Genomic DNA, 27,138 nt, shown 5'->3' on the forward strand with positions numbered 1-27,138 from the left:
TGTCCTATGTAAGTGGCAGAGGGTCCCACACCTAGGAAACTCCCCCCACCTTTATTATTGGGGATTGAACCCAGTGGCAGTCTCCCACTGAACTACATCTCCAGACCTTTGTATTTCTTGAGACAGGGTCTCCCTAAATCACCTAGGCTGACTTCAACCTTGTGATCCTCCTGCCTCCTGAGTAACTGGGATTACAGTTATGTGCCACTGTGCTGGGCTTGGAACACACTTAACATGGCCAAATGAAGAAACCAGTGCAGATGAGGCAGGACTCTGTATTCACACACATCATGTTAGATCTGTAACTTCATTTATATGGGTGCTGTTGGGACTGTGCCCTTAGAAGCAACAGGAACAGGCACTAAAATTCCGAGTTGAGTGTAACTGTGCATGTAAGCATGCCACTCACCTCGTGTATAACGGTTGTGAATAAGATGGTCAGCCTATGAAATTAAGTGTGTATGTCTAATAACAAGCATTCTTTCAGGTACAGCTCCTGGCTCAAATTCCAATAGGTTCACTCATATGGTCTTGAACTGGGGGTTCCGCGGATCCTGTTTCCTCCTCTGCACCGGATTCCGTGTTATCGAGCAGGATTGAGAGAAAATTGTAAAGCCCAGGTGCGAGGCACACGGTGGATGTCCAGGCTTCCTTTCTGTTGGTGCTGCTGCTGCTAAACTTTGGAGTACAGTAGACAAGTGGGTCCTGGGTCCAGACCAGGAGGTTTGGGAGCCCCTGTCCTCCAGTGGACACACTGCATCTCGCAGACAGAGGAACTTCTGGACAGGATGCTGGTTGTGCCTGTGTTAGGCAAAGGGCTAATTGTCCTGCGATCCCTTTCTCACCGCGCACAAGCCAGGGAATGTGTCCGAGCTCTCGTCCGTGAGCGCGCGGTCGGGGTCGGGGTGTGCCGCTTCATTGACTCGGTGGACGCACCCGCCCGCCCAATCCGCGCCGGAAAGGTTCCCGCGGTCTCCGCTAGAGCCGGCGGCGGGGCGGGGCCAGGTGCGCAGGGGCGGGGCCCACGTGGGGTGACGCGCAGAGCCACGCCCCCACCTTGGGACAGACCCGGAAGCGGCGGCGTTGCGCCAGGGGGAAGATGGCGCCCTCAGGGCTGAAGGCGGTGGTGGGGGAAAGTGAGTGCCTTCCCGGGGCGGGGCTCTGGTGTCCCCTGCGGGGCGGGGGCCGGGGCGCACGGGCTCTGGGAGCCCAGGACCCCGGCGGGGACTTGGGGCCCGGGCTGGGTGCCCGAGCGCCTGACCCTCGAGGGGGCGGGCGGGGACTTGGCTCCAGCGGACGCCCCGTTCCTCAGGTGCTGCAGCGGAACAGAGCTGGGCTCCGGGGACCCAGAGGAGCCGGTAGGGGGTGGCGGAGGCTGGAGACAAGACCCTCGGGCCTCCTAAACTGCCTGCAGGAGGAGGGCATAGCTGGACCTTTCCAGACTCGGCCTCTCAGCCGGGCAAAGTTCTGGGGCTGGATTCTAGTGGCCCTACCGTGCGCTGGCCAGCGACTCCAGGTGGTGTCAGCGCTCGGAGGGCGTGTCCAGGCCCCACGGGGAAGAGGTGGAGGCGCCTTCCTCCTTGCCCCGTTCTCAGGAGCGCCCTGCAGCGTGAGGACCCAGGCGTCGGGGCCTCGCGGGCCCAGGCCCTCTACCCCTCCCCCACCTCCCGTAGTTCCGGCCTCAGCTGCTCCTTCCGCCCTGTTGGTGCTGATAACAGTGGACGTGACACTGCGGACCGGCCAAGCCAGGCCACCCTGTTCCTTCTCTCCATCCCTTCCTTTGGGCAGGGCAAACCGGCTCAGATCTCCAGCACTCCAACTCAAAAGGGAGATCCTTATACAGTGGGCGACGGGGAGAGGGGATACAAATGAGGAAACTGGGGTTGACGGGATGGGCACAGCCAGGCATACGCCAGACCTGGGGACGTGGGGTCTTGCCGTCTAGTCTAAGTGGGTCTAATGGAAGTGGTAGCGGGTCTGGTTGGTAACCCCATAGCAGGAAGACTGGAGGTAACTGGTGGGGAGGCAGACCCTTCCTCTCTACTCATTCATGGGTTTATGAAGTGGCTACTTTTGCCCCAAGCCCTGTGCTGCTTAGGAACTTATGGTTCTTAGGCAAGTTGCCTGTCCTCTCAGAACCTGTTGCCCTGTCCGTAAACTGAGAAGAGCTGTCTCTCCGGATCAGGGGGCAGGGGTGAATGGGAACTAAGATGAGGGTCTAGTATCCTGAGCCCTCCCCACCCTTCCCACAGAAATTCTGAGTGGAGTCATTCGGAGCGTCAAAAAGGATGGGGAATGGAAGGTAGGGTAACCAGAGTCGGCCCCTTGCCCCAGCCTACATTCGAGGGGGTTCCTCAATGTGGTACCTGCAAGAACTCCTTGAGGAGGCTGTTGGTTCAGTGGGTGGAGCTGGGTGTATGGGTCTTCGGTCCTCTGGCCCAGCCAACCCTTGAAACTGTTCATCCCTCCACTGCCCCTGCCCATTCTGGGGCTAGCCATGGCTTCTTCTGCCTATTGTCTGCCCTTTGGTTAATTTGTCTGTCCATCCACCTGGACAGGTGCTCATCATGGACCACCCAAGTATGCGCATCCTGTCATCCTGCTGTAAAATGTCAGACATCCTGGCTGAGGGCATCACCAGTGAGTGGACACCCCCACCTCATGCTCTGGATAGAACCTGAGTGTGGGATCTCCTGAATGTGGGGCCCTTGGGTATAGCTCTTGAATGTGAGATTCCCTCAGATTGTCCCAAACTCCAGAGTATGCTCTCTCTCCCTTCCTAGACTATCTAGAGCATGTGACCAAGTACATCTATCAGGTATGCAAGCTGAGTTCAGGAGACCTTGGGGTCCCACAAAGGACTCTGGCTGAAATCCTTAACAGGGACTGCTAAGGGACCTCTTTGACCGTGTAGGCCTGTGTAGAACTCCCAGAGTGGACTCTGAATCTGTCCTCTTACCGAATGCCTAGCCTTCTATAGGAGGTCTCTAGAGGTATGGCTGTGTGGTCCTAAAGGTGCAGAACCCTATAGCTCTTTGGTGAGTGACTCCTGGGTGTCTTATTTCCTGCTTAGAACTTCAGGTAACGCAGCTCCCCTAAGCATCCAATTCCCAAGCCTGTGCCACCCATGAGTGCCCCTTCTTCTGTTGCTACTAGTTGTTGAAGACATCAACAAACGGCGAGAACCCATCCCCAGCCTGGAGGCAATTTATTTGCTGAGCCCCACAGAGAAGGTGCCTCTACGAGTGAGCGTGCTCATGGGTGCATGCATATGTGTGCTCGTGTGTGTGCGTGTGGCCTCTGGGCATGACTGCATCTGGAAGAGGATGGGCAGTGGCTGGGGGGCTCAGGCAGAGGATGGGTCTGGTGCACAGGGTCAGGCCCAAAAAGTGATCCACATTCCCCAGTCGGTTCAGGCTCTGATCGCAGACTTCCGCGGAACCCCAACCTTCACCTACAAAGCGGCACACATCTTCTTCACTGACAGTGAGTGAGGAGAGTCGGGGATGGAGGCAGGGAGCGGGGGTGTAGGGTGGCTCTGGTCTGATGGCCCCTCCTGCCCACCCCAGCCTGCCCCGAGCCCCTGTTCAGTGAGCTGGGCCGCTCTCGCCTGGCAAAGGTGGTGAAGACGCTGAAAGAAATCCACCTTGCCTTCCTCCCCTACGAGGCTCAGGTACAACCCAGGTGGAGGTGGGGTGTCTGTGACCCAGTACCAGAAATAGATGCTGAGACAGGACTTCCACAGAGAGTCAGAGAGGGAAGGAGCCAAGCCAGGAGCTTTGTGAGCCTCACAGATCTGGGGAACTGGCATACCATCCCTCTGGGCAGCTCCAGGGGGCAGCATGGAGTCCTCCAAGGGGGAGGAGGAGGACTGGGGACTCATCTATGGACTCCTCCAGGCATTGATTGCCAGACTGCCTTGAGACTGGCAAAGCAGACTCCAGAGACCTGGGAAGGCCCCAGGCAGATGCAGGTGGCATCAGCTGAAAGTTAGGCAGGTTTGCACCTACAGTGGTGGCCCTGGCACTTCTGTCCTCCAGGTGTTCTCCCTGGATGTCCCCCACAGCACTTACAACCTCTACTGCCCCTTCCGGGCAGGGGAGCGAGCACGGCAGCTCGAAGCACTGGCCCAGCAAATTGCTACGCTGTGTGCCACTCTGCAGGAGTACCCAGCCATCCGCTACCGCAAGTGGGGACCCAGCCCAGCCCGTGGCCCCAGTGCTGCCCTCTGACTTTGACCCCATCCTACATCCAGCTTTTAACCTCTCAAAGGACCCCAGCCCTGATCCTCACTCTGACCTCTAACTCCCACCTCAACCCACCTTTAACCCCCTGACTGTGACTGGCCCTCCCAGACCCCATAATCTAATGTCCTGTGTCTGACCCCACTTCCAGAGGTCCAGAAGACACAGCCCAGTTGGCCCATGCAGTCCTGGCCAAGCTGAACGCCTTCAAGGCAGACACCCCCAGTCTGGGCGAGGTGAGGGGATGCTGGGGAGATGAGTCAAGGCCCTGCAGGGTCAGGGTCAGGGTCAGCATCCTTATTCCTGCCTCTGCCTCTCCTGAGCCATCTAGGGCCCTGAGAAGACCCGCTCACAGCTGCTGATTGTGGACCGAGCAGCAGACCCTGTGTCCCCACTGCTACACGAGCTAACGTTCCAGGCCATGGCTTATGACCTGTTGGACATCGAACAGGACACATACAGGTGGGAAGACGCTGGAGCCCACTGACCCCAGTTGCTCCTAACCTGGGTCCCTTGTTCTTACCGAGTGCCCTGACCCTGCGTCCCACCTTCCTGCCCTCACAGGTATGAGACCACCGGGCTGAGTGAGGCACGGGAGAAGGCTGTCCTGCTGGATGAGGACGATGACCTGTGGGTGGAGCTTCGGCACATGCACATCGCTGATGTGTCCAAGTGCGTGCGTGCGGTGGGTGCTGGAGGTGTGGGTCCGCCTGGATGCCCCTACCTCCTTCCATCATGTGGGCCTGGTACGTGGTTTGGGAGCCCTGCTGCACCCAGGCTTTGGGTCCTCAGGACTGCCCCTCCATAAGCCACACCCCTCAGTGGGACCCTTGACCGGCACCAACCTCACCCTACCTCCTGAACGCCCAGGGACATGTCCCTGTCTGACATCCCCAAATGCAAACGTGCACTAACCTCATGCGGAAGTCTCAGCACCAGCCCCGTCTCACCCTACCCTTCCCATCTCACCCTGCCCTCCCTCTTGGCTAGGAGGGTCACGGAGCTTCTGAAGACGTTCTGTGAGAGCAAGAGGCTGACCACTGACAAGGTAGCCCACGCTCCAACCTTGGCTGCGAGTGGAGGAACGCTCCTCCCCACTGGGGCGGGGCCTCATCCGGGTGCAGAGCTTGGAGTGGAGCCCGGTGGGCAGGGCCTGTCCTCACGCAGCGCGTGCCGTCTCCCACACTCCCTCAGGCCAACATCAAAGACTTGTCCCACATCCTGAAAAAGATGCCGCAGTACCAGAAGGAGCTGAACAAGGTGACAGAGCCCGGGTGGGTGGAACCTCCATCCATGGGCTGCCGGAGCCCCTAACCCCGGGCTCTGCCGTGACTCAGCGTCTGTGACCCCCACTCCCACACCCCACTCTGCAGTATTCTACGCACCTGCATTTAGCCGACGACTGCATGAAACACTTCAAGGGCTCTGTGGAGAAGCTGTGCGGTGTGGAGCAGGTGTGGGTGGGGCCTACCGGGGAGGGGTGGGGTTTGGGAGTGGGCGGAGCCTGCAGGGGAGGGCCCTGTTGAGCCACTGGGCATATGGAGTAGGAGCCTTAGAGGGGTGGGACCTGGTGGGGGCGGTCTCGGAGGTGAGACTAGAGTGAGGGGTGGAGCTTGCGGGGAGGTGGTCCTGGGGCAGGGATGAAGTCTGTGCCTGCTTGGGCGAGGCCTTGGACAAGTGGGGCCTTGGGATACCCGTTACAAAGATGAGGTACCCCACAGGACCTGGCCATGGGCTCTGATGCAGAGGGCGAGAAGATCAAGGATGCCATGAAGTTAATCGTCCCCGTGCTGCTGGATGCAGCGGTGCCACCCTATGACAAGATTCGGGTCCTGTTACTCTACATCCTCCTACGAAATGGTGGGTGGGAGGCATGGGGAGGTCTTGGGACTCCCCCTTCCACCAGCATCTCCAACAATCCCGGAAACCTTTCAGCCCTGCAACTTCCCAGTCACCAGGCATGGTGAACCCTGCAGATCTGCTTTCTGGACCCCGTGACCTTCCTCCATTCACATGAGCCTCGCCTTGACATGAGCCCGGCTGCCCATTAACATGGAAATTCCCAAATTGTCATTTCCTCTACTAATTCTGGAGGACCGCATTCTTCTCCCTCAGGGATGCCCATCCAGAGCTTCCCTGGCATGAGAATTTCCCTTTACAGTAACTCCAGGGGCTGCCTGGATCCTGAGGACCTCCCACAGCAGGACATCCATCAGAGCCCTGGGATACCTCACCCCACCTCCAGCCCTCTTAGCCCAGGACCTCGTGTAGCCACTTTCGGACCCCCTTCCTCCCCAGGTGTGAGCGAGGAGAACCTGGCCAAGCTGATCCAACATGCCAATGTGCAGGCCTACAGCAGCCTCATCCGGAACCTGGAGCAGCTGGGGGGCACGGTCACCAATCCTGGGGTATGCCAGGAGCAGGCTCAGAGGCTGGGTGGAAGGAGGGTGTGGGCTTGGGAGAGGGCAGGAGTCAGGACCTGGACCTGTGGTGTTGGGTACAGGCACACGTGGCTCATGGGGACAGTGCCAGCCAATCCTAGGTCACACAGTAGGTGGCAGGGTGAGGTGTGCTCACTGCCACACCGGTCCTGGTGACAGCACAGTGTGGGGTGTATGGTTGAGTGCTAGAGGCATGGGAGGGTCACCAGTGTTGAGGGGCAGGGCCCCACATGGCTTGGGGCTCCCAGAGACCACAGTGGATGCCCCCACCCCATCCAGCACACACACAGCAGCTTCCTGCACTCAACTCTCGGTTTAGTCTCTCCTGTCTCTCTCTGGCCCTATGTGTCCCTCCTCCCCTGATCCTACCTCCTCCACGGGCCCTGTGTGCCCCTATGTCCCATCTGTCTCCCTGTCCCTGTGTCTCTCAAAGGTCTCTGTTTCTCTGTGTTTGCCATATCTCTGTCTTCCATCTTTCCGTCTTCTTTCTCTTTGCTCCCTCTTTCCTTCCACCACGTTCCTTCTCTACCCCCTGCTTCTGTCCCTATCTCTATCTCAGTCTCCCTGAATCTCTCTCTCTATCCATTGCACCTCTTCATCTTTGTCTGCCAACCCCCGCTAGCCAGATGAGGCCCCAGTCCCATCTGTGACCCACCTCCTTCCCCCCAACCCCCTACTGGCCCCACCTGGCCCTGCCTGCAGAGCTCAGGGACTTCAATCCGGCTGGAGCGGAGGGAACGAAGGGAGCCCACCTATCAGCTGTCCCGCTGGACTCCGATCATCAAGGACGTGATGGAGGTACTCGGGTGGGGGTTTGGGGCCCTGTCCCCTGATCCTGTCGGCTTCCCTCCTCCTCCTCGTGCTAAGCCTCAGGGCTTAATGGAAAATCCCTCATTACTGGCATTCTCCTGACACCCAGTCTCCTCTGGTCACCCCAAACACACACCCCAGGAATTAGGGCAGCAGAGAGCCCTTTAGCTGAGGAGTCACTTCCTCTCCACTCTCTGGCTGCCGCCTCTGCTTCCCTCTGTTCTCTTCCTTCAACCCCCAGAAACCCTCCCTCACCAGCCCTTGGCCATCCTGAGGCCTGAAAGCAGGAAGATGAAGCAGTTGCTGGCCAGGGCTGTGGCTTCTGTCTGTCCTTGTAGAGTTCTGTGCCCCTTCCTGCTGGTGGCCCAGCTGCCTTGGCTTTCCCACCCCATGGAGCTCGAAATCCTGGATTCCCAGGTCCCAAGGGGCTGAGGGTGTTGACTCCTGGCTCCCCAGGGGGCAGGAGGTGCAGATGGCTCCAGTTTGTCAGGTTCTTGACCTCTGAACCTACTGATGGTGGAGACTCCAGTCCTTGGTCCCCATTATCTGGGGCACCTCTCCTAAACCTTCTCTCTGGCCTCCCAGGATGTGGTGGAGGACCGCCTGGACCGAAAGCTGTGGCCCTTTGTGTCAGACCCTGCTCCCACATCCAGCTCCCAGGCTGCTGTCAGGTGAGGTCCTGGAGGTGCCCTTCACCGTCATCCAGGCCCACATTTGGGGGTGGGGTTGTTTACGGCCTGGACTGACCCCTGCCTCCCTCCCCACACAGTGCCCGCTTTGGCCACTGGCACAAGAACAAGGTGGGCATCGAGGCTCGGCCTGGGCCTAGGCTCATCGTGTACATTGTGGGTGGTGTGGCCATGTCAGAGATGAGGGCCGCCTATGAGGTGACCAGGGCCACTGAGGGCAAGTGGGAGGTACTTATTGGTGAGTAGCCAGGACTGGGGTCCTCAGGGGGCTGGCCTTGGGGTTCCCCGGGAAGCTGGAGCTAGGCCTTGGCCTCTGATGTCTGGGGCTGGACTCTGGGGTCCCTGGGGTGCTGGGATTAGACTTAGGTCCCTGGAGGTCTTGGGGTGGTCCTTAGGGGTTTGGGGTGGACATTGAGGGACCTAGGGGTGGTGGATCCTGGACTCCAGGGTTTCTGGGGGGCTGGGGCTTAGGTTGCCAGGGAAGAGGTCACCTGGGGCCTGCACTTTCATGTTCCTAAGTCTCTAGATTCCTGAATTCTAGAAAGTCAGGGTCTTGGTTTGCAGAGGGGCAGGGACAGGCCTTCAGCCAGCCAGGAACCTGAGCAGGGGGCACCAGAGGCCAAGACAGCACCCCATTCTTCCCAATCTCCCCTTCTGACCAGGCTCCTCACACATTCTCACCCCGACCCGATTCCTGGATGACCTCAAGACACTGGACCAGAAGCTGGAGGACATTTCCCTGCCCTGACCTTGTCCCCCACCTCTGACCCCTCCTTTCCAGAGAATAAACTCTTGCCTTCTCTCTGCCAGCCAGAACCACCTCGCTTTCTTCCCAGGAAAGGCCCTGGGAGCTGAGCCAGATCAGCTCTGTGCTAAGGCCTTACACAGGCCGCCTGGACCTTGCCCTGGCCCTGGGCAGCCTCAGCACTTGTGTGGTTCAAAACCTGGGCTCTAGTTTGACAGTGGGGTGGCCCTAAGGTTTGCGAGACCCTGGCCACCTTGCTGGGTCCCCCATGCAAAAACAAGGCCATGAGTAGCAGCTGCTTTGCAGAGAAGATGACCATCAGCAGTGCAGGCGGATGGCAGCTCCTCCACTCGCTGCAGGTGCAACAGGACCATTACCATTACCATTGAGGGGCACAGCAGGCAGGCCTCGTGGGACTGTCCCCAGGGGACCTGCGGCCCCATGAAGCTGAGGTTGCCTCTGGCTCCGGAACGAGGGTCTGCATTGAGTGAGGCCGGCCGGACGCTCTCTTCCTGCGCATCCCCAGCCCCGTGCTCACAGGGCTCCTGACTGCAGGCGGGCCAGGCCTTCACTTGGTGAAGCTGTTTGCCAGGGTTGTCATACAAAGCGCCACAGATTGGAGGCTTAATAGAAACCTATCGTCCCACGCTTCTGGTGGCTGCAAGTCTGAGAGCAAGGTGCCCCCCAGGTTGACTTCTTCTGAGGCCCCTCCCTTTGGATTGTAGACAGATCTCCGTGTCCTCACATGACTGTCCCTCGGTGTGTCGGTGTCCTCGTTTTCTCTCTCCCAAGGACACCAGTCATTTTGGATTAGGGCCCACCTTATGACCTCATTTTACTTAATTATCTCCTGAAACCGCATCTCCAGGTACAGCCGTTCTGAGATCCTGGGGGTCAGGACCTCAGCACGTGAATGGGGGAGTCACAGGAAGCCTCAGCACTTGGCTGAATTGAGGTGACTAGGAGCCAGGAGGACACAGACTCGGCCAGGCAGGCCATCCAGCCAGGAAGCTGTGGGAGGCAGAGGGCACCCTGTCTGGGGTGGTCAGGGAGGGCTTTCCCGGGAAGAATGAAAATCAGGAGGGTGGGGAGGGGAGGAGAGAGGAGCGGGGCTCGGTGGGGGCAAAGGCAGAGAGGGCGGAGAGCAGCTGCCCTGGCTCGAGGGAGGGCGCTGACCAGCGGCAAGGTCTGCGCACTGGGGCCCCGCGGGCCGGGAGTAATGGGAACAGTGGCTGGAACTGAGCTGGGCTTAGCTCCGGCCCTGGTGCCCTGCTGAGTGGGGTCCCTGAGGAGGGCGCCGTGGTGGGGAAGCCGGGAATAGCGCCCCCTCGCGGGGCGCTGCTTATTTCCTCTCCCTGCCTCCAAGGTTGTGGCCCATCCTGATGCTGGGCCAGGAGTGGTGACCGGGCACTGGGGACCCTCCTGATTTTGAGGTCACAGATCGTTTCGAGAGTTCAGAGAAATCTAAGGACACTTCCCAGAAAAATTGCACACACCAGTGTGCAGGTGGGGCCTGAGACAAACTGCGATTCAGCAGTTGTGGGATTCATGTGTCCCCCACCCGGGCCCAGATGCTGGGCACGCGGATGGGATGGGGTGCGGGCCCCTGAGACGGCGTCCTGGATGCTTGGCGACAGGGACCCGTTTGAACTGGCGGAAGACCGAGGGAGTGGGAGGGACGCGCCGAGTTATTTAAACCACGGCCCTGCGATTCTGGGAAGCCGCGGCTCGGCTCCAGGACCCGCCTGTGTAGTGATGCGCGGAGAGCGCCAGGGGGCGCTGCGGCTCAATTTTACGGTTTCTTTGATCTTTGGTATGTGTGACTGAACTTGGGCGACCCTAATCAGAGTGACAGGAAGTAGGTCGAGGGTTATTCTGTGGTTCTCAGCATAGACAAAACCTGTTGTGTAAACCACCTCCCTTTTCTGCTACTTATACTTAGATAACTTAATGTTTCTGCACTAAAGACAAATATTGTAAATATTCACGGGCCCTATGGACAACAGCGTCTGGTATTTTTCTGTCCTAGAAAAGCATCTCACCAACCCTCTACACACATTCTGCAAAATCCTCAAAACCCTCGTTTTGGGAATAAACCTCAACCTTCCCTTCTCTGCATCCGTTGAGATTGACTTCCACAACTCCATTTTCTGCCTTTCTCAGACTGATGTCCCTCAAACAGTCCACACTATTCCTGCCCCAGGGCCTTTGTACCTGCTGCTCCTGGTCTGCAACTACTTCTTCCTCCTTTGCCATCTCAGCTCAGATGTCACCACCTCAGAGAGATCCTCTGCTTTCCTCCCTCATAGTATTAATCGCTGTGTGGCATCTTTTCTTTTTGGTTCTTTTCCTGCCCTGGGAACTGTCCCGCATTCTAGATTGGGCAGGTTGCTTCCTCATGACCTAGTGTAACTTGTTCCCTAGAACACACCCCCGCTTTGACCTCCTATTTCTCCTTCACAGGTGCTTAGGACAACAGCCTTGGCTCCAACCAGATTGAGCTGCAGCCAGTGTAATACATGAGACTGGATACTTCCTTCCTCACATTGGGGGTCTGGAAAGCCACCTAGCCAAGACTGATCACCAGGCTCAGGGGCTGTCCCTGGTTCTCAGTATCTCTCCACGTAAAGATGTTAGCAGCCACCAGGTCTGCATAATAATCCCGGAGGATTATTTCCAACTGTATCCTTCCCTTGGCTAGAATTAGCTGTGATAGACAGAATTTTCTCTGTCAGCAACTAGTTGGTTTGTACAAAGTAACAACCTGATATAACAACTTGATACATTTTCTTGTGTATTATTTATGGGATTTCTGAGGTCACTGGACATGAGCTCAGTAGGGAGGCCTGGAGTGGGGACAAGTCTCAGGGCCATTTTTCGGTCACATTGTATTGGGCAAGAACACTGGTGAGTTTGTTTGTGTAATCACAGGGTGGGAGAGCTTCTCCTGTGTTGTACAGACTCTACAATGATTGTTGGAATAGCAAGAGGGAGAGGTTTGTGGTCTTGAACTTGCCTAACTTAAAAAAAGTCAGGGGCTGGAGGTGTGGCTCAGTGGTAGAGCACTTGCCTGGCACCAAACCTGCTCACCTTTTAAAAGCCTCAGGGTCCCGGGCAACCTGGAGCTTCCAGCTGAAGCAGGGAGCCCAGGACCCCTGGCAGAAGAGGGGGAGGACAAATAGGGTGCAGTGGAGACCCCAGGGAGGGGCTTGGTGCCTGCAAGCAGGAAAAGGAAGTGGTGTGACTCGTTAGCCAAGGAAAGCTGGCGGAAATGAGACGCGTGGAGAACAGACCCGAGCCCAGGAGGGGCACTCACTCAGCACGGAAGCCGGGGAGCTTCCCCTTTCAAACTTTTTTTTTTTTTTTTTTTTTTTTTTTTTTTTTGCGGGGGGAATGGTAAAGTTGCTCAAAATCTTAAAACACAGATTAACCAACAGTTGCACCCAAGAACATTGTGAGACCGTGTCTGGGGTGGGGAAGCGGCCCTCAAGCAGAAAGGTTTTTCTTCGACTGAGGCCAGAAATGGGACTCCAGGAGTCTTTGGGGTGGACAGGACAGGACAGGGAAATCTCAATCACAGGCCCTTCTCCCTTGGGTTCCACCAAAGACCCCTCAGAATCTCAGTGGTTGAGCCAGGTGGGGTGGTGGACACCTGTAATCCTAGCGGCTGGGGAGGCTGAGGTAGGAGGATGGAGAGTTCAAAGTCAGCCTCAGCAACTCATTGAGGTCCTGTCTCTAAGTAAAATACAAAAGAGGCCTGGGGATGTGGCTCAGTGATTAAGCGCCCCTGGGTTCAATTCCCTGCACCATCCTGCCCCCCCCCCTTGTGGTTGGAGAAAGTTCTAGAAAACCCATGAAAGGCGATGTTTATGAAGACCTTACTCTGCGCTGAGCCGCACCCTATATAGCTGGCATAGACACATGTAAAATACCCGAGGCTCACCAGGGTCGATGAGGCCATCACTACCAATGCTCCCGTGTTACCGAGGTGCTTAGCTGCCTACCAAGATCACTAGGCGCTGGGACTTGATCTGGGGAAAGGGGCTGCAACGTCCCTTATGCATAACCACTTCTCTGTGGTTATTGGGAAGCCCTCGGCAGCGTTGGGAGGGAAACCAAGGACGGAGGGGGCTGGAAGGAGACAGGTCGTCCTGAGTGCCGCGGGGAGGGGCCCCTGGGTGTGGTGGGAGAGAGCCCTGGTTTAAAGCCGGGGCTGCAGCATGAGACAGGTCAGGATCTGAAATCCAGCTGGCTGGGCCTCCTTTGCCACCTGGCTCCACCTCGCCAGTGTTAGTGGTCTCGGTACTGTTGCACACGGCTCTTGCAATCACCGGGAGGGGTATGTACAGTCCCGGATGCGTCGTGGAGGCTGAGCTGGGAACGCGGTGGCTCAACTTCATTCGGGGGAAACTGGGGCCAGGCGGCCCCTGCCTGCCACCCTTCCCTCCCGGCCACAGTTCCTCCTCTGGGGTGGGCAGGTTGCTCCACACCCCACCTTCCACTCCTGCGGGGAGAAGAAATGCAAGGGAACTTTCCTATTGTAGACTCCCGATGGTCTGTTTTTGTTTTCAAATAAGGACACTTTCTTTCTGTGATTTCTTTAAGGGGAAGAGGAGTTGTGGAGATGCGGGCAGAGGATGCAAAGTGGCAGAGCATCGGACCCCCAGGCTAGAGGTCTGATGCACAACACCAGGGCTGTAGGTAATAATATCAGGCAGGGTTTTTTAAAAAATGCTTTTCTTAGCTGTAGGTGGACACAATACCTTTATTTTATTTTTACGTGGTGCTCAGGGTCAAGCCCAGGGCCTCACGCATACCCAGCGAGTGGTCTGCCACTGAGCCACAACCACAGCCCCGTAGGCTGGACTTTGGCTAAGAGATTTTGTGTGCTCCTGCTGCACATGTGCACAGAAATGTGTACCTGTGAAGCAATGAGTGTGGTAACCACTGTAACCATTTCACCATCTACTTTGCAAACCCTCATGCTGTGCACCTTAAATGTACACAATAAAATTTATTTTAGCAGGGCACAGAGGCGTACACCTGTAATCCCAGTGGCTGAAACAGGAGGATCATGAATTCAAAGCCAGCCTCAGCAACTAGGGAGGGCCTAAGCAACTTAGCAAGACCCTGTCTCTAAATAAAATATTTTAAAAGGCTGGAGATGTGGCTCAGTGGTTAAGCACCCCTGGGTTCAATCTCCAAATGTACATGTATACATATATATATATATATATATTTTTTTTTAAAGAAAAAGGCTGGGCTGGGGTTGTGTAGCTCAGTGGTGGAGCGTTTGCCTCACACATATGAGGCACTGGATTTGATCCTCAGTACCACATAAAAATAAATAAATAAAGGTATTGTGTCCACCTACAACTAAAAAAGGAAACAAAGAAAAAAGCTATAGGAATATTCTCAAAAGACTTTTTTTTTTTTTTTTTTTTTTTTTAAGAAAAGCTGCCACCCACATCCCTTTTGGTGGCCAAGAAATGATAGTCCTGGTGCCACTCCGACTTGATCCTGGCTTCTCCATGCACTGGCTGTGTGACCCAGGACAGGTTACTTAGACTCTCTGGGCCTCACACTCTCCTTCTGTGGAGCAGAGATAATAATCTACTAACCTGGGTGGTTATGGGGATTCAATAAGGTCATGTGTGTGACTTGCTCAACACAGGGTCGAGCATTGCACAAAGAGTAGATAGGGTCGTTTTAGAACTTACAGGGGCGGCGGGGGCGAGGGGAGCCTGAGGTGAAAGATCTGTGGATTCTGTAGGATCTCCCTTCCCCCTGGAAGGAACACTGAGAGGCAGGAGCGGGCTTCACAGAGAAAACCTAGGGGTGTTAACACCGGAAATCTCTTGGAAGTTCTTGGTCCATCCTGAGGTTCTCACTGGCCCTAGCCCCAGGCACTGCCTGCCCTGCAGGTCCTGCCGCATCACCCCCCAGTCGGTGCCCACGCTGCCACTCAGACTCGCATTCTGCATGCTGGACTCTCCCAGGGCAGAAGCGTTTGCACAAATGGCTCCAGGGTGCTCCCCAGGGCGGTGCTGAAGAAACTGACGCGGAGGCTTGTATTTCCCTTCTCTTAAAGTGAAGAGGAAGCAAGTGTCAATGATGCTTTTCTGATTTGATAGAGCCTCCTGTCATTGCAATCTTGTCACCAGGGTGACAAGTTATCACCTAGTAAGGCGACCAATCAGAAGCCGGGACTTCCTCTGGAAGATGGCAACAGTTTCTAGGCTTCCCAACACTACAAGTCCTCTTTGTTCAAAGAGGACGTCAAGGACAGATGTCTATTAACAGCAAAGAGAGCAAGTTGGTGGCCGTTATGAATATTTATTAAACCAGTTGTATGAGATTAAAAAAAAAAAAAAAAAGTCCTATGTGGCTCCAGGGGACACAGAAGCCATTTCTTCTGGGTCTTTCAGAAAGTTCTTTGTTTTCCCAACTGACTGTGAGCATTGGTGGCGATGGTTACAGGGCTGTATGAAGGATTTTACTCTCTATAAAGGATAGCTTCATAAACCCCATTTAAATAAACTCTACTTGGGAGAAACAAAACATTCGTGCAGTGTGCTGGAATATACTCTTGTCAGAACGCATCACATGGAACACTTCGGAGAGTGCATTTTATTGTACATAAATTGTATTTCAATAAAATTGATTTTTAAAAATGTGTGGGTGTGCTGTTACTTGTGGAATTTCATTGGGTAGCATCAGAAGCAAAAATGAGGCCAATAGACCTCATTTTCACTGGTAGAAACTGGAAGGATGAAAGGGTTTTATTTTTGAAGACCTTTCTTGTTGCTGACCCAAGGATTTTCAAACTGAGCCCCTAGGGAACCCTAGGGGTTCCTCATACCACCTTCCTTTCTCTTCCACCTGTTCACATCTGCTCATTTCTTCTGTGACCTTCAAGAGCTCTTATCTGAAAAGTTCTGTGGCTAAAGGGTTTGAAAATAAGAACTCTAAAAAAAAAAAAAAAAAAAAAAAGCCCCTCCCCCTTTTGTGGCACTGGGAATGGTAAGCAGGGCCTCTGGGACATGCTGGGCAAACACTCTACCCCTGAATTGCACCCCCAAGTCCCAAAATGATTTTTGTCTCCTTGCAAACTCTATTATGCCCAGGCTGTGTCTGGGGGTCTTCAGAGAGAAGGAATGAGCCGGACTCGGGCAGGGGAAAGATCTGGCGGGAAAGTGGGCGGCAAAGTCCCTGCAGGGACCAGAGCAGAGGGACGAACTATGGAATTTGTTTCTTCCAACCAGGCTCCCGCCTTCCTGCCTCATTAGATTGGTATCAGTTCCTCAAAACGGGTACACTCTGACCCACCTCGGTCAGAGTGTACCGAGGCTTGGGACACAACGTTCCCTCTACCCAGAATGCCCCCCCTGGCTTGTTTCCTGGTTAACTCTCCCTCCTTCCCCTCCAGCTCCCCTCGGCTATCTCCCACTCCACTAAAACCTTCCTGGATTTGTCCATGTGGGGATTCATCCACAGATTATTATATCGGAAGTTCTTATGGAACTAGGTTCTTCTCCTGCACAGGAACGGCACCTGAGTCTGCTTGAGTATCCTGTTGGTGTCTGTCTTCTCTCAACACACAAGGGCAAGTTCCACGGCAGCAGGAGCAGTGTCCAACTGCACTCTATTGCATGCACAATACTTAGCACAGCACCTGGCACATAGTAGATGCACAATAAATATCACCCCCACTTTGGACCTGCAGATACTGTTGAATTTACACAGGGATCTCATACATTCATGTTACTTTTATGGAAACATAACATGCATTGAGAAAATTATGCAAATGTCAGTGTACAGCTCAAATCTTGCATTAAGTTCCCAGAAAGCTTCCTGTGTACCCATATCATTACTATCTTGGATTCTCCAGGCAACTTCCATTGTCATTTCCAACAGCATAGATGAGTTTTGTTCCTTTCCTATCCTTCTGTGTGAGTGGATTTGTATGGCATGTCTTTTATGTCTGGCTTCTATGTTAACATGATAGCATGAGAATCACCCAGATTCCTGCATGAAGTTGCAGTAGATAGCCTGATCTCTCTTTCACACCCATTGCTAGAGAACAGGGGTGGTTTTTTTTTTTTTTTTTTTAAAGGGCCATAGTATCTGTCACTCTCTCTCATTGACATGTGAAAGCAGCCATAAATGTTTTTTAAAAAGTGGGGGCTGGGGTGTATCCCTGTGGTAAATACTTGCCTAGTCTGTGCAAGGCCCTGAGTTCCATTCCCAGAATCCCCAAAAGAATAATTAATTAAAAGTGCACATTTGTGTTCTAAGAAAATTTCATTTATGGACACTGGAGTTTGAATTTCATATCATTTTAAGTATCGCTAAAGGTTAAAAATTTTTTTCAATAGTTTAAAAATGCAAGAATGGGTAGTTTCTCAGAAAATTAAGCATAGCCAGGTTCGGTGACACATGCCTGTAATCCCAGTAGCTGGGGAGGCTGAGGCAGGAGGATCACAAGTTCAAAGCCAGCCTCAGCAACTTAGTGAGGCCCTAAGCAACTTAGTGAGACGCTCTCTCAAAATAGAACATAAACAATGGGCTAGGGAATGTGGCTCAGTGGTTGAAACCCCTGGGTTCATTCCCTGGTACCAAAAACAAAAAAGTTAAGCAGAGAATTGCCATATGATCAGGCAGCATCTTTTCTGGGTCATGCTAAGTTAAATGAGCCAGAAATAAAAGGATGCATATTGTATGATTCCGTGTATATGAGGTCCCCGGAGTGGACGAAGTGGTAGAGTAGAAAGGTGGGTGCCCGGGAGAGGGAGGGTGTTGAACAGGGGCCGAGTTTGTGCTCTGGAGAAAGTTCTGGAGATGGAGGTGCTTAAGGCCACTGAACTGTAACCTGAAAAATGGCTGACTTGATGCTCCCTGGATTTTATCACCAGGAAAATCTATTGTGCTGTAAACTTTAAAAGTAACAAAAATGTAACAACTGCTCTTAGGGAGGGGATGGTTCAAAGGAAACGAATGGACCTGGCCTGCCCGCCAGTTTTACCAGCTTGCCTGCTCCATGGCTCCACTGAAGCGCTCAGGACACCCTCTGAGTCTCCATGCTCTTGCGGACAGGTGCTGGGCATGAACAGGGCCCACGAGGCCCACGCAGGGACACTACCTTCATCAGGTTTGCATCCCCCATTCCTGCACGCAGCTGCGGCTTCTCTCCCCATCCCTTGGACCTGGGCCACTGCAATGATCACCCACGCTCCCTCCTGACCCGTCCCCAGTGTGGGGAGGAGGGCTGCGGAAAGGGAAGCTGTGGCAGGGAGGAGGCAGAGTGACCCTCTGGGGCCTCCAGAGTCCACTCCAGGGACTTCCTCTTGGCCCGGATGTGGGCAGGGAGAGCCAGGGGCCAAGGACTTAGCAGTCAAGACAGGAAGCCTCACACCCAGACACCTCAGGAGGACTGTGTGGCAGAGATTCGGGTCGTTTCCAACTGAGTCCACCAAGGGTAAGTGAGAGCTCTCCCTGTCATGTCCAGGAGCCCAGCACAAACCGCCCCCAGAGGGACTCAGGGTTCCAGCCCCGGGTTTCAGCCACCATGGAAGGGAGCTGACTCAGAGGCGGTCTCTTGTTCCCTCTTATAGCACCGCAGGATGAGGGCTCTCTGCCTCCTTCTCCTCCCTGTCCTGGGGTTGCTGGTGCCCAGCAAGTCACTGTGTCCCGTGGACAAAGCCATCAATGAAAAGATCCAGGAGGACACCAGCTCCCTAAGTGAGCCCCCCACATCCATCCTAGGGACCTCTCTGATCCTGAACAGACCCTGACCTCAGCCATCCCATTGCTAACCGAATCTCACCTCCACCACTGGCTCAACCCAACCCCACTCCCAGCTTCCTCCAGCCTACCCTGAAACAGCTCCAAACCCAACCCCAAAGCAACCCCACCTGCCACCTCAAACTTGGGTGCTTACTCCAGAACACCCAAGGTGAGGCAGAGGGTTCTGGAGGTGGTGGCCTCTCCACCAGGACTGGACCACCTGGGCCTTCCCCAGGGAAACGTGTGTGTGCCCCCCAAATGTTTCTGGGGATGGAAGCCAAGGCCTCCTGCCTGCCAGGCAAGCGCTCTACCACTGAGTGCACTGAGCTGCACCCCTGGCCCATCCCCGGGAAACTTCTGCTCCCCTGCCTGACTCCAAGTCACCAGGAGTCAGCACCTGAGGATGGGGGAGGGCCCGGTCTCACAGCCGCCCATCCCCCCTTCGGCAGTTTTTGCGGCAATAAAGAACACTCTCCTGGACTGCAGGACTGTCACTTCCAGGGGCGACCTGGCTACCTGCCCTGCAGGTGAGTGCACAAGCCATTGTTCAGGCTCCTTCTGCCCCAAGACCCCTGGGAAGATCCCCTCCTGCCGTGTTCTGAGCTTTTACTTCCTTAGTGCCCCAGCCCCTCACCCAGCCTTGTCCCTCCACCCCATCTCGGATCTCGGACACCTCATTTCCTTAGGACACTGGGGTCCAGGCCCCCAGCCCTCTCCCGCCATGCATCTTGCACCTTCTCCCTGGTTGGAGCTGCGGCCACCTCGACCCCACCCCGACCCCACCCCACCCCCACCTCCCAGCCTCCCGCCTCTGAGTCCCAGCTTCCTGGCCCCGCCCCCAGGCTTCGCTGTCACCGGCTGCACGTGTGGTTCAGCCTGTGGCTCATGGGACGTGCGCGCCGAGAACACGTGCCACTGCCAGTGCGCAGGCATGGACTGGACCGGAGTGCGCTGCTGCCGCCTGCAGGCCGCCTGAGGACGTGCGCGAGGCGCGCGGGGCGGGGCGGGGCCACGGTGGAGCGCGGGGGAAATAAACCCAAAGAGATGGTGACCCCGCAGATCTGGTCCCGCGCGGTTTCTTTAGGTGGGCGGTGGCGGGCGGGGGGGCGGAGCAAGGGCTGAGCCGGTGCCCCCCGTGGGAATGACTTGCTGGACCGAGGATGGGGCCCGCCACTTTCCTCTGCCCCTCCCTCTTCCACGAGAGCGGACCCGGACTTCCTCCACTAACATCCCCAGCTGAGGGCTCAGGGCTCCCTTCAAGAGCCAGGACAGCCGCACCTTTGAGGCCACCTTGACGGTCCCCTGGCTCCTGCCTCAGGAAATTGCTGGTTTGTCCTCCCCACCGTCCCTGTGAGACTTCAGGCAGGATCTGAGTCAGTCTTGTGGGAAGGACACTCTGGGCCCTGAGCTCCCAGCAATCCCAGTCTGCGGTATTTCATTATAGTGATGCTAAGCGGACTAACACACATGGTGACTACAGGCATGTGTGTCCCCACAGATACACAGGGATACAGAAAGGCACCCCTGAACCCACGTGAAGAATGATAGACACACTCATGTTGGGGGACACAAATTAAGGATCACAAATATATATGCCCTGAACGGACTCTTGGTTTTCCTGTATCGGGGCCCTACCCCAACCTGAGTGAGTACCCTACGCCCTAGAGCATCCTCTGCCACAGCTCCCAGGGCACAGAGGACAAATCCAGGTGACTCGGGGTCCAGGTCCCCAGGAATTCTAACCCAGGAATCCTAACCCAGGAGATGCAGCCACAGCTCAGAATTCCTAGCACCCAATCTTGAGAGACCCAAGACTCTAATGTCTCCCTGAAGGATAGGGGATAGAATGGGGTCCTGCTTTTCAGGGTGTATGAAACTGTCCCCCACTGCCTCCTGCCCCGAATGGTGGCCCAGCCCTTCGTCTGATCCTGGTGGCCATGAACAGAGATCTTTCTACTCCTTGTGGCTTTGCAACCCACCCAGGACTCCAACTGGGGAACTCCCCATGTCCTTCCTCCTGACTACACTGTGGCCTCAGGACTGAGTGGGACCTGTGAGCCAGAGGTGTGGTCAGGACCAGAGAGGGTGGGTCTAGGCTTTGTATGTCCCTCCTCTTCATGATGCATGTGTGTTGGGGAGCTCCCTGGTGTGAAGACACTTTGTCTCCAAGCTCCACCCAATCAAACCCCTCAATTCCAACACAGCCATCTGCCTGTCCCAGCAATGCAGACCTGGATACCATATCTGCCTATGTGACCTTGGACAGGCAAGCCCCCTTCTTGAGTCTCTGTCTCCTCAAAAGTCAATGCCTGGGCTGGGGCTGGGGCTCAGTTGTAGAGCACTTGCCTAGCACGTGTGAGGCACTGGGTTTGATTCTCTGCACTGCATATAAAAATGAATAAAAATAAATGTCCATCAACACCTAAAAAATTTTAAAGAAAGCTAATGCCCTAGCTCCCTGAAGTGGCTAAGATCCTTGTGGACACTAGGACCACAGACCCCATGTCAAGCTAGCATGAGAAAAAAAAAAAAAAAAGAAAAAAGGAAGATTTTTGGTATGTGCAACTAAGAAGCCCAGTATTAGAACAGCAGATTCAGAAATGGCTAGATCTAGGGTCTCTCATGATCTCGCAGGACCAGATTTCTCCTCAGCTCGGCTTTTCTCAGTGCTGGCTTCTTTCTCAAGCAGAGTCTCCCCTGTCACAACGCCAGGCTTATATTCTCCCAGTCTGGCAGCCTCAGTGGAGGGGAAAAAAAGAGAGAACACCTTTTCTCCTTGTTAACCCAACAGAAGTCCCAGACCAGAGTTTCATTGGTCAGGTCTGGTTCATAGGACTGCGCCTGTGGCAAAGCTTAGTCTCTGATTGGTTGAGCCTGGGTCATGAGCTCGCCTTAAGCCAATCCCAGTTTTCTCACTGACTGGACTGAGGGCACATTTCTATCTTAAGAGAAAGTAGAGATTGTTACCCTCTGAAAAGTGGGTGTTGGTCAGGTAACCCCATGAATGTTTCCTGCTTGACATGGTTGCTTGTGGGCCTCCTGTTCATCGACTTTTTCTCAAAGGAAGTCCAGGGGGCTGGAGCCAGGCCTCGGACTCATCGTAGAAATAGGCAAAGCTGCAGCCTCGCCCTCTATGCCTGTCCATCAGAGCACAGCCGACTTCTAATTGGTTCACTCCTCTGGGTCTGTTGTGTAACTCAATGGCTGGTTTCCTTCTACAACCAGATAGAGGAGCTGGCATGGAAAGGACTATGAAATTGATCTTTCCTGGAGATTTGGCAATATTTTGAAAACAATGTTACCCTCACTAGCTCACGGTGTCCATTCCAAAATGATTTCAAATTTAATCTCAAGTTTTAAGCCAAACATAGAGTGCTCACTTTCCTGCACGTGGTCAGAAAGTCTTGTATTTCTCATTTTTTTTTCCTCCCAAAGAGAGTAAACTATAGTTCGCTCCACTTGCACTGTCCAAGAGCAGGCATCTAACCTTGAAATGTGGCCAGTTTGAAATTGAAATGGATCTTAAATGCAAATACACATTTGATTTCTAAGACAAGGAAGAAAGGAAAGAAAGAAGAAATGAAGGAAGGAGAAAATAATATAAGCTATCTTTTAATAATTTTTTTTTGTCTTGTTGTTATTGAGATGGGATCTGGCTATGTTGCTAGGCTGGCCTTGAATTCCTCGGCTCAAACAACCCTCCTGCCTCAGCCCTAAGTAGCTGGGACTGTAGGTGCACACTATGCCCAACTTCATTAATAGTTTTAAAATATCACCCACATGCTGGAATAGTAGTAGTTTGGTTGTATTATGCTAAATAAAAATGATATTGGAAGTTAACTTAGGGCTGAGGGTGTAGCTCAGTGGTAGAGTGGTTCAGCATGTGGGAAGTCCTGGGTTCGATGCCAGGCACCCCCCCCCACACACACACACAAAGAGACATGACGAGGCTGGGTGTATCTCATTGGCACAGCCCTTGGTGAGCATGTGTAAGGCCCTAGGTTACATTACCAGCACTGCAAAAAAAAAATTTTTTTTAATTTAACTTATCACTTTACCTTATTTTAAAATGCAGCTGCTAAAAAGTTTTAAATTAAATGTGTGGGGTTGGGGGTGTAGCCCAGTGGCTGAGCACCTGCTTGATCTGTGCAAGGCCCTGGGTTCCATCTCCAGCACCGCCACAGTACTAATAATCCTTCGTTAAACATGTGGCTCACACTTGTCTATCGGAGACACATCTCTAGACTTAAGCAAAAATTCCTCAAATACCTTGTGTCTTCTGTAGCCCTCACTTTCGAGGTCAGATAAAAACAGAGGACGTTCAGACGCCTCCTAGGCAGTGCGGGTATATGAGCCAGTGAGGGCACCTCGTGTGTCTCTGGTGGCACGAAGGACGGCTGCAGCTGAGCCCGGGACGTATCTGCAGGAGCACAGCAGTGACTGCGCCGTGTGTACCTGGAGGTGAGTGCAGCCAGTCGCATGCCGGTAACCCCAGCAACTCGGGAGGCTGAGGCAGGAGGACCGCAGACTTGAAGGCAGCCTCAGCAAACTAGTGAGACCCTGTCTCAAAAAATAAAAAGGGCTGGAGATGTAGCTCAGGGGTGAAGTGTCCCTGGGTTCAATCCCCAGTGTAAAAAGAAAATGGAGGCGTGTGTGCATATTTGTTCTGTGTAGTTGGTAGGGGAGCGGAAAATGAGCTGGGGGTGCGGCTGGGGCTGGGGGTGCAGCTCCGTGGTACAGCAGTTGAGCAGTTGCTGAGTGTGCATGAGGCTCTGGGTGTGATCCCCTGCCCTGAAAAAAAAAAAAAAAAAACAAGAAAGACAAAGACCCCGCTGGGGTCTCCAGCGGGAGGGGAACTGTCCCTCCAGGATTCTGCCCGCAAAGGGGGAGGGGTGTGCTCTGACCTCAGGGCCAGCTGTGGTCCCAGTGGCTGCACTCACGACCTTCCTTTCCTTCCTTTCCTCCACGGGGCCTTGGAGAAGCAGAACTTTCAGGGTGGGGTAGGCTGAGCAGTGGGACGGGGACTGGGGGAGGAAGGTGTGAGGGGACCCAGGAATCCCACCTCCAAGTACCACGACCTTTGCCCTAGAAGATGAGGCACCACAGGAGACCCAGGAGGACGGAGGAGAAAGTCATCCCGGAAGGCGCCCCATCACTGCCCGTAGCAGTCCTATTCTGTCTCTGGGTCTGAGGGCTCCTGAGACCCTGACCCTCTTGATCTGAGGGGCGAGGACCATCCAAGATGAGAGGGTCACGGATGCATGAGAACGCGGCAAACTCTTTCTTCCTCTTCTGCCCCCAGGTTTCCCAATCTGCCCATCACTTTCCGGTGGGTGTGGATGTGTGGACACACCAGCAGGCCAGAGACCATGACCCTGAAATCCACATAACCAGCACATCAAGATGCAGACAGCAGCCTTCCAAGGCAAGAAAGGGGGAAACGCAGACGGTGACAAAGGTCAGGAACCGGGCGTGGGCAGGGTCGGTCAAGGGGGGTGGAGAGAGGACAGAGAAGGGGCCCCGGTGGGGTCCTCCTCCTCCAGGATGCATGCATAGGTCATGTCCACCGCGAAGCAGATTTTGATTTCTCACTCCTTATTTTTTGCCCTGAAAATCTGCTGTGTTCAGGGGCTTTGTGCGCACCAGGATCCCCAGTCCCCGCCTGACTCCGGGTTCTCTGCAGGTCTCTCTAACCTCTCCCACCAAATCAAACACAGATGCCCAAGACCCTGACTATGAGAATATCACCTTGACCTTCAGAAATCGGGACCAGCCAAGGGGTAGTCACCCGGCGCCTGTCAATCAAGGTGAGCCAGGCCTGCCCGCCCCGGAGCCCAACCTCAGGAAGGGGCAAGAGGGAGGGCACTCCAGGGGCAAGGGGCTGCTTGTGGAGGTTGCGGTGGAGGGTGTGGAGTGTGGTGGCATCAAGGCTGAGACGGTGGCAGTGGGGTGGCTTTGTAGGTGGTAATGGTGATGGGAACGTCCGAAATGTGGGTGGTGGCCAAGGTGTGGGTGAGTGTTGGAGACCGTGGGCATCGATGTTGGCGGGTGTTGATGACACTGGGTAAGGTTTGTAGGGGGGTCTGTGATGGGCACGTGCTCGAAACCATTGCTGGGGGTGTGGGTGAGGGGATGTTGGGGCAGCACTGTTGACGGTCACAGCTGCCAATGGTGTTAGAGCGAGCTGTCCTTGGTATTAGGTCTGGCTGGTGGTGGTGGGCCCTGGAGGTCACCTGGCTGCCTCTCTGTATCTGTCCCAGCCCAGCCCAGGCCATCCTCAGACCCCGTGCAGGTCCCCACTTGGGTGCACAGAGCCATCATGAGCCTGTACATCCTTCTCGCCCTGACCTTTCTGTTCCTTATCATTCTCTCCATCTTGATCCTGTTGAAAAGTGAGTGTCTGCTGCGGGAGGGTGTCTGGGAGCCTGGTGTCCCCCCGCCCCATCCCTTTCCCTCACCCCTCTCCCAGGAGGGCTGACCCAGGCAGCGCCAGGTTTCCCCTGCCCTCTCCTGAACAGATTCCGAGATGTCTAGGGAGCTGCTGAGCTTGAAAAGGGAGCTTTGGAATGGTGAGTACAGGGCCCCAGGGAGACCCAGGGGGTCACGTGGGGATTGGGCGGTCACCCAGACAACCCGGATTCATGCCCTTAGCTTCCAGCGCGGCTCAGGAGTGCCGGGAGGAGCAGAAGAAGGGGTGGACAGTCATCCTGCAGAACTTTGGGGAGGCCATGAAGGCCATCAGAGAGATCAACACCAAGGTCCAAGGTGGACACGAAAAACTGAAGACGGTGCCCGCAGGTGCCCGAAGTCCTGCCCTTTGTTGGCTGAATTTATTTTAATGCCCAGCACCAGGCCGGGTGCTGGGGACTCTGGGGAGCAGGTAGCCTGGCTCCTGTCCTCCCAAAGCCTAGGATTTGGAAGGGGCGATAGATGATGCCTTCTGGATTGCTTGGGAACCAAAGGGCAGGGCTTGGCTGCACTCCAGGCTGGAGGCCTGGCAGGGAGGGGGCCTCCAATGGAGGCGGGGGGTTTTGTGTAAGGCCCCACCCCAGCCTCAGCTGTCTTTCCTTCCCTCTCACCAGAAGTAAACCAAATCAATAAAAACACACAGAAGATCCTGGAGTTGCTGGGGAGGAACACAAGTACATGTAAGCCAGGGGCCAGGGAGGTGGGTTAGGGAACCCCGGCCTGGCCCCCACTTCTCTCCCAGGGGCTGATCCGTTTGACCTTGGGTCTCTCCCTTCCCCCAGAGGCTACACCTGAATAAATAGAACATTGCAGCCACAGCTTGGAGGACAGGATTGCAGCTGGCAGCAAAGATGGAAAATGCAGTGTCAACCTACCACTTGTCCCGTGTATAGAAAATGGAATGTCGTCCTGACTGTTGCAGAGTTGTGTGAGCAAATGAGTGTGTGTGTGAGGGAGAATGAGCATTTTGGGAAGGGTGGGAGTTTCCGTGCATCCCACAGGAAGGTGTTATGGGTAAATGTGAATGTGGGGGTCACAGCAACTGTCATGCATGTGCCCATGTCACTCTACATATGGCACATGTATGTGACATGACATGAGTACAGGCATGTCCAAGTCACCAAGCATCCCCAAAACATGCCACTGTGAGTGTGACAGGTGCTGGTGACAGGTGAGGCTCATCTCACAGCGTGAACGTGAGTGCACTGTGCTGCGCTGTGTGTATACCTGTCATGGTGGGGAGGGAATGTGCAGCTGTAAATGTGAATGTTGTGTTGTGTGCCAGCGTGAACAGGCATGTGTCATTCTGAATGTGCTGGGTTTTGTCACCCTGTGTGTGCAGAGCACAGACGTGTGTGTGTCCACTTATTTCTGCATTCGAGTTTTGTGATTCATGAAGGTAAAAGGCAAGGGGAAACAACGTGGCTCTTGGACCTGTTATTAGCATGACTAGGGGACTTGAGAACTTGGGGAGACTCTGGAAGTGCTTGGACTTGGGGGTGGGGCGAGTCACACAGCATGGATATGGTGTGGGGAACCCTGGTCCCAAGGAGTTGGCAAGAATACACACCCTGTGTAGGTCCCTGGGAGTTCCTGAACTTGTCCCCAGGGTGTAACTGAGTCCCTATGCCCCAGAGTGTGCGCCCAAGGGCATACATAAGCCCCCAAGTGCATGCAGCCTGAGATGTACAATATGACTCTAAGTGAACCCCATGGATATATAAGCCCCCCTAAGCGTGTACTCATGCGTGTAATTGTGCCTGTGAGTTATTGGTGCCACTGAGTAGCATCTGTAATTATTCACGTCCCTGAACGCACTACCCCACCTCTTTCGGATGTATTTGAGATAAGAGAACACGTGCCCAAGGGCATGCATGTGCTCCTGTCGTCCTGTTCCTGGGCCAACCAAAGCCAGCCAGGTCCCCTCGCCAGGCAAAGCTGTGAACTCAGCCGCC

At 54.7% G+C, this 27,138-nt stretch overlaps 3 protein-coding genes across 6 annotated transcripts; all 3 read left to right on the plus strand.

Moving 5' to 3' along the window:
• The first annotated feature begins 1,053 nt into the window (after positions 1–1,053).
• On the plus strand, positions 1,054–8,993 carry LOC306646806 (syntaxin-binding protein 2). Of its 2 annotated transcripts, XM_079115533.1 has the most exons (19): positions 1,054–1,136; positions 2,253–2,302; positions 2,559–2,640; positions 3,157–3,233; positions 3,408–3,486; positions 3,570–3,673; positions 4,041–4,189; positions 4,396–4,480; positions 4,576–4,706; positions 4,809–4,916; positions 5,235–5,292; positions 5,439–5,504; positions 5,618–5,698; positions 5,966–6,104; positions 6,543–6,652; positions 7,388–7,483; positions 8,081–8,166; positions 8,265–8,422; positions 8,847–8,993. In XM_079115533.1, exons 1-19 carry the CDS (start codon positions 1,100–1,102, stop codon positions 8,930–8,932), a joined length of 1,782 nt encoding a protein of 593 aa, XP_078971659.1. In that variant the 5' UTR covers positions 1,054–1,099; the 3' UTR covers positions 8,933–8,993. The 2 variants fall into 2 exon arrangements, with proteins under 2 accessions (XP_078971659.1, XP_078971660.1); XM_079115534.1 differs by lacking the exons at positions 7,388–7,483; positions 8,081–8,166; positions 8,265–8,422; positions 8,847–8,993 and adding an exon at positions 7,119–7,378.
• Positions 8,994–18,254: 9,261 nt separating this feature from the next.
• On the plus strand, positions 18,255–19,746 carry RETN (resistin). Its single transcript, XM_079114254.1, has 4 exons — positions 18,255–18,407; positions 18,544–18,670; positions 19,165–19,242; positions 19,558–19,746. Exons 2-4 carry the CDS (start codon positions 18,553–18,555, stop codon positions 19,689–19,691), a joined length of 330 nt encoding a protein of 109 aa, XP_078970380.1. The 5' UTR covers positions 18,255–18,407; positions 18,544–18,552; the 3' UTR covers positions 19,692–19,746.
• A 164-nt stretch (positions 19,747–19,910) lies between these two features.
• MCEMP1 (mast cell expressed membrane protein 1) lies at positions 19,911–27,024 on the plus strand. Of its 3 annotated transcripts, XM_079116281.1 has the most exons (9): positions 19,911–20,360; positions 23,001–23,176; positions 24,018–24,173; positions 24,433–24,522; positions 24,976–25,107; positions 25,234–25,284; positions 25,367–25,513; positions 25,798–25,863; positions 25,966–27,024. In XM_079116281.1, coding segments are annotated over exons 3-9 (543 nt in total). In that variant the 5' UTR covers positions 19,911–20,360; positions 23,001–23,176; positions 24,018–24,118; the 3' UTR covers positions 25,968–27,024. The 3 variants fall into 3 exon arrangements, with proteins under 3 accessions (XP_078972407.1, XP_078972406.1, XP_078972408.1); XM_079116280.1 differs by lacking the exon at positions 19,911–20,360 and having other exon boundaries at positions 20,897–23,176; XM_079116282.1 differs by lacking the exon at positions 19,911–20,360 and having other exon boundaries at positions 20,897–23,176; positions 24,018–24,140.
• The last annotated feature ends 114 nt before the right edge of the window (positions 27,025–27,138 follow it).

This window comes from Sciurus vulgaris (assembly GCF_902686455.1).
Source record: "Sciurus vulgaris genome assembly, chromosome: 16".
Classification (NCBI taxonomy): domain Eukaryota; kingdom Metazoa; phylum Chordata; class Mammalia; order Rodentia; family Sciuridae; genus Sciurus; species Sciurus vulgaris.